This window comes from Pinus tabuliformis, chromosome X, assembly GCF_031772625.1.
Source record: "Pinus tabuliformis cultivar Carrire ecotype Pingquan chromosome X, CPIR1, whole genome shotgun sequence".
Taxonomy (NCBI): domain Eukaryota; kingdom Viridiplantae; phylum Streptophyta; class Pinopsida; order Pinales; family Pinaceae; genus Pinus; species Pinus tabuliformis.
Window position 1 is genome coordinate 556,649,257 of NC_142308.1, and position 9,243 is coordinate 556,658,499.

Consider the following 9,243-nt stretch of genomic DNA (forward strand, 5'->3'; position numbering starts at 1 on the left):
AACATATTGAATGCAGCGGATGCAATGAATGCAAGAGGAAGGTTATTGACAACACATAGGTGGAACAAACTTGCAAGATCAAGAATATCCATTGATAATGAAAGAAACTTCAGAGTCATAGGCTATGAGGTGATGGTGCAACATCAATATCGCGCGAAGATAGAGAATGGAATAGAGAAGGAGTTTCATGTACTAAAGCATCAACTCAGGAAGAACATGAAGTTGCATAGGCATATGAATGAGTTGCAGCAGGAACATGAACAACATGGGTGTAACATTCACTCATAGATGAAATTGTGCTAGTATAAGTTAAATGTCATTCTGAGTAGCTGACACGGAGTAGACATGGTGAGAAGTGTTGTTGATCACATGCAAGGGATTCAATAGCAAGGATTTCATTGTGTGTATGCATGCAATCCAACCCATTCAACACACTCACCAAAGCGAAGATAGGAAGCAAGTCCAACTAGAGCTAAACAGGTACTTCAACAAGTTGATGCACATGACCACCAACACACACTTGAATATTAGCACGGACGCTATGCATTAGTGTGTTTCCGATTCAACCGCACCCAAGAAGACCATGTGCATGTTAGCAGATGATTTGGATGAAGGGGTCAAACCAATGCATCCGTTGTCACGGAGAGAAGAGCTCTCTTCAGCAAGATGTCACCATGAGGTGCATACACACCATCATAGATGACCAAGCTTGGCATTAACTCACCACCTTCACCATCACAAGCATGTCAAAGAGTTGGTCTCATTAGAGCGGACCGAGTGTCAGTGATGTTTTGCAAGGCTTGCTCGAGCCATGTTGTCTAACATGAGTACATGTGCATTGTAATGCTGAGTCATGTCAAGTGTAAGTCAAGTGTCAATAGTTGGATGTAACAGTCATAGAGTAGGTGAAGAGTCATGAGGGTAGTTGAGTTATCACAAAGAGGAATGTGAAAGGCCACCCCACCCTTTGCTATAAATAGTCCGTCATAACTCATTGCATAGGATTTTGGTCAGCCAAGCTTCTGATAAGACTATCTTGGAAAGAGCTTGGACAATATTGTAATGCGCCTTGGCTTCTCCACTCCATGGAGCTATTTCATTTCTTTGGAGGAGTAGGCAGATGTGGCTGTAACATTCCACTGTTGGGGCTAGTGGGTTTACATGGATGTATTATATGATTGGAACTTACACTTCTTTATATAATAAGAGCAAATGAATTTTCAAACATGTATTGTACCTGCTGTAAGACTAATCTTTAACACTTATAATTCATGTTTTTTTTAACCTGTGTTCTACATTTGAACTGATTCATTTGTTGTAATGCATAATCTATTAGTGTAAATGTGTTGTATATGTTGTTATTATTGTCATGTCCGTGTCGACTACTCTATCATACATGAGACAGACCTTTCACATGAACCTTGCCGTAACGATTGTTGCACTCGTTCAGACTGATCCGTGAGTGCTATATGTGTCATCTTACCTTGTATTTTGTGACTACCACATCCGAGTGGACTGATCCATCGGAAGGTGTGTATGTCCTCAGTGTTGTGTGTTCCTAGCTGAGTTTGGATTGATCCCTTTCAACTTGGAGCTCACCATCAGCCACATCTCAACCCACCTTTGTTAGAACCTCTCATACACCTTCCTTGACTCACTACTTTGGTCACACGGTTGCTATTGACAGAGCTATCTTACTTACCTCTGTGCGACATCACGGTCAAGGCATTACCTTATGAACCACTGCTCATACTGCTACACCAAATGATCTTAGGTGTAATTGGGACTTTCGAGGAGATCCCCTGATATGTTGGTGGGTCTAATGCCGTCAACAGAAGCAAAAAAGAAGTGCCAGAAATATGAAAATTTAATCTATGTCATATTGAAGTCTATGGTTGGAAGTGAGAAACAAAAATACTGAGAGGAAATTGCAATGAGTATCAATCAAGAGGCACTCAAAGAGCGGAAAATCTCGTTATCTTGATGAATATAGATTTTAACTCAACCTTTGAAAACTAACCTTTTCTATATTGAGTTAATGTATTATGTTTTTCTATATTGTTTTGATTAGAATTCTCTTACAATCTTATAAACATTTCATCTAGAGTTATATAGATATAGTTATATATAAATAACATTATTTTATAAAAAATTTAAATAAAATTAAAAATAAAAATATTAACAATTTGAATATTCCATTTAAAATAATTTAATGTAAATCTTATAATATTTCTTCATATTGAAAAATAGTTTAATTTAATTTAGAATATAATTAGTGAACATCATGTGCCACAACTTCACACTTACTTTGTTTACCTCATGATATGCAGAAGCATGTCAGGAACTTATCTTTATGATATTCATATATTATTTTGGATTGGAATATTATTCTTCTGCTTTGTCGAAGAATGTGGCCTAAAGGAGACTAATATGTATTTTCTTGTTTCATGAATAGAATTTTGTAACTTAAGAAAACAACTTAAAAATAAAATAATTATACATGTTAAAAAATTATATATTAAAAATTAGTTTGTTTTATATTAAAGACTTCAAAATGTATATATTACCATTATATAGAAATGAAAAGAAAAATGGTTTTATTTATAATAATTATATATAATTAATAGATATATATTATATGATGGTGGTGGTGGTGGTGGTGGTTAACGTCTGTTGAGACCAAACATTAGTCTATTGGATCTAAAGAAACAAATTATTTATTTTGATTTATGATTTTATTCCAATGCTCAAAAAGCCTGGAGAGAAGTCTCCCGAGCTCACTATAATTTTGACATTGTAAAAGGCTAGGAAGGTCAGTATTGTGACAAAGATTGTGAAGCTAGGATCTAATGTGGTTGTACAAAGGGAACTCTAAGAGGAAGTGGTTTTCATCCTCACTGTTCCTATTCTCACATAGATGGAAGATCCTTTCCATCCATGGTGTTTTAGGAACTGCCCAATGACCCATTTCAATATGGAGCTCATGAGATTTCGTTATAATCTTTGCTATATTAATTTTCTTCTTTGATCTAGTTAAAATAGAGAGATTTGATCTTCTAGAGTGGGGTTGATGACCTTCTTATAATAACTTAATTTTCTTTTAGCCACTAAATCTTTCTCACACCATATTTTTTCTTTGAACTTATAAGTAACAGTATCTTTAATGTTATTAATGTTTTCAAATGCATCATTCTGATTGATCTCTCAATAGTTTAACCAGACCCTTGTGTCTTTATGCCACCCACGATTGAGCCTTAGGTGGTTTTGGCTGGAATTTAAAGCTAGGTTAGGAAGTCTATGCTCACCTATGTTATTGAGTTTGTGCTTGTACAATAGAAACATAATCATATCTAAGCTCTCAATAGGGGAAAAATTTGCTTCTATAAGGAGAATAGCAGAGGGTGTATTACGTTTAATTTTCGAGTTATAAGCTATAAAACGCTTCTGGATTTTCTCAATCTTTCTCCATGATTCTCTGGAGATGTTGCAACCCCAAGCCTCACAGCCATATAAGATAACATGAGTGACTAAAGTTTCAAAGAGGAACTTCTTTTTATCCCATATTACGAGGTTTGTTGTTTTACAATTGTTTTCAAGACCAAAATAAGCTTTCCACCACCCATTAATCCTTTTCTCAATGCTATGGTTCCAGTTGAGCTTGTGATGAATATCAATTCCTGGGTACTTGTAAGAATACACTTCCTCCAAATTATTATTGTCATGCACAAAATAAGTGTAAGTGTCCTTCTTAGATTTGATAATCATAAATTTTGTTTTGTCAGTGTTAAAAGTCATACCCATGGTAGAGTAGAAATCCTTAAGAAGCCTGAGTTTCTTATCAAGATCAGATGGGCACCTTGCAAAAAGAATAATATTGTCAGCATAGAGAAGAAGGATGACGACTACCCAGTTGAGATCATGCCATCACATCCTGCTTCCTCTAAATAGCCTTCAAGCTTATCGATGTAAATGCCAAATAGGGTAGGGGAGAGGGGGCAACCTTGTTTAACTCCGAAGTTACACTTAATATCTTTTGACCACCCCTCATTGCTCTTTAGCTTGGCAATTACATTCTCATATAACCTTATAGCGACAATTCTCAACTTGAGAGGAACCTTTAGCTTTTCTAATCTATTCCAAAGGTTGTATCTAGGAACCGTATCAAAAGCCTTTCTAAAGTCCACAAAGCAACAAAATGAATTGGATTTATCATTACAACATTCCTCCACAATGATCCTAAGTGTAATGAGGTGGTCTATTGTTGAGTGATGCCTTCTAAAACTTGCTTGGACTTTAGCCCACTTACCTTCACTTTCAAGCCATATGCTTAACTTCTTTTCCAAAATACTACCATATAACTTGGCTAAGAGAGGGCTGATCATAATTGTCCGATAATTAGAGGGGTTATTTGTATCCCCACTTTTAAAAATAGGGATAATGAGGCTCTCAGTGCAAAATTTAGGGAACCCTTGCTTGACTGCTTGATTTAAAAGCTTGTGGATGTGGGGGATGAGGACATGACCTCCAATTTTTAAGATTTCCTCCTTGTAACCTTCAATGTCCTTAGCTTTCCCATTAGTGAGGTGATTAACCCCAAACTTAATGTCTTCTAAAGATAAAACTTCTTTCGTTGTGAGCAGGATTTCCAAATTATCCATGACATTTGGAGATTCATAAAGCTTTTTAAGATAGGAATTCCAATCATGAAGAGAAATTTTATCATTATATTTAGTCTTCCTAGTCAAAATCTGCCTCCAAAATTTCTTAGGAGCTACCCTAGAGAGGTGTAAGAGATTCTCTTGTCTTTGACAAATGTACTGCCTCTTTAGGGCTTTGTATATTTTTATCTTGTCCATTTTAAGAGATTCATCAACAACTTCCTTAATTGCTCTCCTCGCACTTTTACAATCTTTGTCATACCATGGATTGGTTTTTCTATTTCTTTTATTATTTGAAACTTCAATTGAGAACTTGTTAATAGAATATGAGAGGGTTGTAGTAAAATTATGATAGAGGTCTTCTATGTTGTCAATACTAGATAAAGGAAGCAAATTAGTTTTTAATTCATTTAGAAAGATATATTTTTTATTCCTATCAAATATTAAGTTCTTTTGGCTGTAAGTATTATTTTCTGTGGGAACTCTATGCATTACAAAATTTAGAGTTATAAGTAAAGGCCTATGATTAGAGTTAGATTCGTGGTTGTTTAAGATGTCAAAATTCATTATTTCATTGTATAATGGGAGATCAGAAATAACGTAGTCTACCACGCTGCTACCGAGTCCATGGATACAGGTCATCTTGCTGGAATTGGGCCACTTCTTTAGACCGTTGCAAATTATGAGATCCTAAGCACTACAGAGCTTGACTAGCTCCGACCCAAACAAATTTTCTCCGAGGTCTTCAAAGCTCCTTTTGCACCTACTAGCCAAAGTAGGGTCTTCGTCTAAGCAAAGAGAATTAGGGTTGGAATGATTGCTTAGAATAATAGCTTGGTTGCTTGAAGTTCAAGCATTAAAGTCACCTATTAAAAGGAGATTACCGTCAATCCTTAGGCTAGAAATATCATTCTCTAAACCATTGTAAGGGTTAGTTTTATCTAGATTCTTCTTCTTATAGAAGTTAGAATTGATGGAGGAAAATAACATATTGCTATGTAGGACTTTTTATTATTGATGTCACTGATCTCTGTCCAACTATATTGGTTGTGAGGGGCATTCTTATAAATCCTAGCATGGGGGGAGATGTTCTTCTTAATGCAACAAGCTATTCCCCCAATGCCTCTACAGGAGGATCGCTTGTTCCAGGTAGACCATACCGTAAAGCCATCTATGTTAGGGACCTTAGATTCTTCATGCTCCAAAGTTTGAACAAGAAAAATAATATCAACATCATTTAAAATCCAACTTAGTTTGGGGCCTTTGTTCCATGGGAATCCCCGACAGTTCTAAGAAAGGATCGAAAGCATGTTTAATTGCTATTGATTACTATCTTTTTGGTTTTTATCTCGAATAAAGGCTTTTCTATTTCTGATTATTGCCCATTTTCCTTTCTTTCTAGCTTCTTTTACCTTTTGAACCTCCTTTCTTAATTTTGCTTGATCTTCTGGAATGAGATCCTCATTTATGAATATTCCCGTTTCTTTTAGACTTGAGGTTTTACTAAGTATGTCATAGTTATGGTCAATGGAGCTCACCTTTATGCGGACTAGTCTTCCTTTATTCTCGGTTAATTTCCCCAACCTTGTTGCTTCTGTGAGACACATTGTTTCAATTTGTAATCTATTATGTAATTCTATCTGGGCTAAGGCTAAAGTATCCTCATCTACTTCCTCTTTTAAACTAAAAATTATAAGGTTCAAGGCCCTTTTTTTATGTTCATGGTCTAATTCTATTAATTTTTTCATTTCATACTTAATTGGTTTATTATCGAACTTATCTACCACATTATTTAGGGTGAGGTGACTATTAACTTTTTCTTCTAGTTCTTTAATCATGTCTTTCATTTTAAGACTCTCTAAATCATCAACATCTCTTTGCTGGGATGGTTGGTTAGTATCTTGGTTTTGTTTTTCTATAACCTGCAACCTAGTCTCTATTGCCTCCATTTTATTCTCCAGTAGTACTATTTTATTTTTTATTTGTTTTTGGATCGTGTCTTCAAGAGATGAAAATTTGTTTTCTAGCATGGCTTCTAACTCTTTTTGTAGCTTGGCTTCTGTTTCTTCTCTACATTTCTCTAAAGACTCTATATACTCATAAAGGCCTTGTAGAGTAACTATGCTAGGTCTGCCCTTGGTAATCTTTGGTAACTATGGTGAAATATTCATACTTGAAATTATATGAGCAAATATGTATTAGAAAAAGGAAAAGATAAGGAATGTGTGCACTTGATATCAACATACCTGACTAGAGATCACCTATAACGTCGGCTCCCCGCACACCAAAGATGCGGGCCTCAGAACCCAGGTTTAAATGCCGAAGAATATATGCGAACCTTTGTCTTATGTGTGAACCTTTGTTAGTGAGCCTCAAAAATAATCACCGAAGATGCAAACCTTATGGTCTTATATCGTAGAGGAAGTGTATATATAAAGTATGTGTTTAACTCTTTCACCGAAGAATATATGCGAAGAATGCGAGGAAGTGTATATATAAAGTACGTGTTTAACTCTTTCACTGAGCCTCCGAACTCTTTCACCGAAGAATATATGCGAAGAATGCGAGGAAGTGTATATATAGAGTGCGTGTTTAACTCTTTCACCGAGCCTCAGAACTCTGTCACCGAAGTATATATAGAGGAATATATGCGAAGAATAAATAAAATAAGTGTTTAACTCTTTCACCGAACCAATTGAAGTATATATAAAGTACTTGTTTAACTCTTTCACCAACATCAAAGAATATAATATTTTAGTAGAATAATGTTATTATTATTAATATCTTTTAAAATGCAATATAAATAATTTTATTTAAAAATAAAGTAATTATACATATTAAAAACACAGGTTAACAATTAAAACTAAAAGAGGAGTGTCAAACACATAATTTTAGAAAAGAAATTTTGAGATATAAAAATAAACGATAAATGTTAGAGTAATAATTGAATGAATGTATTTTATTTTGTTCCAAAAAAAAAATTATGCACATTTTCGTAAACTTCAATAAATCTAGAAATAAATATTTTAATAATAGTAATATAATTACTATAAAATATATATATATATAAAATCTCAACTCGAACAACGTCTCCCCTCGTTCCTTGTTTCTTGGTTTTCTTGCGACGCCTTCTGCAAAGGGCAAGTCAAGTCCCGTGGTTAAGTTTGCTTCCCAGTCATCATGAATTTCTCCCACACACAGAGTCCATGGCACGAGGAATAAGAATTTTAGGGAATTGCATCTAATTGTGAGCTGTGCTTGAATTGAGTTGTAGAAAAAAGAGTCGTTAAAGGGATCTTCCGATGATGGAAGGATCGTCTGGAGCTGTCGATCACATGGATATTAATATTCCTCCGCCAACAGAATTGCCGGGTGCTCATCATCATCGCGCGATGTCGCGTCGGAGAGGAGTTGTTCCTCAGAGTAGCGGTAAATGGGGAGCTCAGATTCGCGCAGGCAAAGAAGAAATTGAGTTGGGCACATTTGATAGTGAAGAGGAGGCTGCAAGAGCATATGAGAGGGCCATCGTCAAATACAGAAAACCCCATGAGCGAGGCTGCATGAGCATTCTCAGCAAAGAGAAAGTCGAGGAAGAAATCAAATTCCAGGCCATCTACACCAAAAAGAAGATAGTGGAAATGATCAAAGATCATTCCTACGACGAGAAGTTATGGAGGTTTAATGGTGGTGGCCATGGAGTTGATATAAAGAGGCACACAGAAATTCTGTTCAGTAAGGAGGTGACCCACACAGATTTAAACCATAAATTGCTCATTCCGGCAGATTACGCAACTCGTTATTTTCCTCTGGATGAGCAGCAGAGTAGAGAAAAGAAGTTGGTATTCCTGGACGAGAAGGGAGAGTCGTGGTACTTCCGTTACACTTGCATGAAGAACCAGAACTATGTGCTGAGCAAGGGATGGAAACGCTATATGCACCACAAAAATTTGAAGGTCGGTGATCTTCTTCTCTTTGAGAGATTGCACTCATGGAATTTACTCACCGTTATTCGTGGTGAGGAGGAATGTCATGGCCGATCAGTCCAGCCTCAAGGCGAAACCAGTGATGTCCAATCAGTGCAGCCTCAAGGCGAAACCAGTGATGTCCAATCAGTGCAGCCTCAAGGCGAAACCAGTCATGTCCAATCAATGCAGCACTTGATCCAAATTCTATTTGGTGAAGAACTTGATCCAAATGCATGAAGGGAAGGAGAAAGCGGGCAAAATGGGCTTGTTCTATGAGTTTGAGGGTTGGTTGCGATTGGCACTTTGTTTAAGATACCATACCTGCAACCTGTTTCTTTTTGGTTGTCGTTATGGAAAATGTATTCTGTTTTTTCAATAAAAAAAACCGCCTTCTTTCATATATGTTTACGTAGTTCTTTCTGGAAAAATAATTGGTTTTTTGGTTTGGTTCAATTAGTTTAAATGATTTTATAAATGGTTTGGTTCAATTGGTTTGGTTATTATATTGATAGATTAGAATGATTTTATAAATGTCTAATGGAGACATAGATGATCAAGACATAAACATGTCTATTTTTAACTTTAACTAATTTATATAATTATTATTTTATTGGTTCAGC

At 35.8% G+C, this 9,243-nt stretch overlaps 1 protein-coding gene across 1 annotated transcript; it reads left to right on the top strand.

Moving 5' to 3' along the window:
• Nucleotides 1-7,963: 7,963 nt before the first annotated feature.
• Nucleotides 7,964-8,860, top strand: LOC149141230 (AP2/ERF and B3 domain-containing transcription factor RAV1-like). Its single transcript, XM_089451187.1, has one exon. The coding sequence runs from the start codon at nucleotides 7,964-7,966 to the stop codon at nucleotides 8,858-8,860; it is 897 nt and encodes a 298-aa protein (XP_089307313.1).
• The last annotated feature ends 383 nt before the right edge of the window (nucleotides 8,861-9,243 follow it).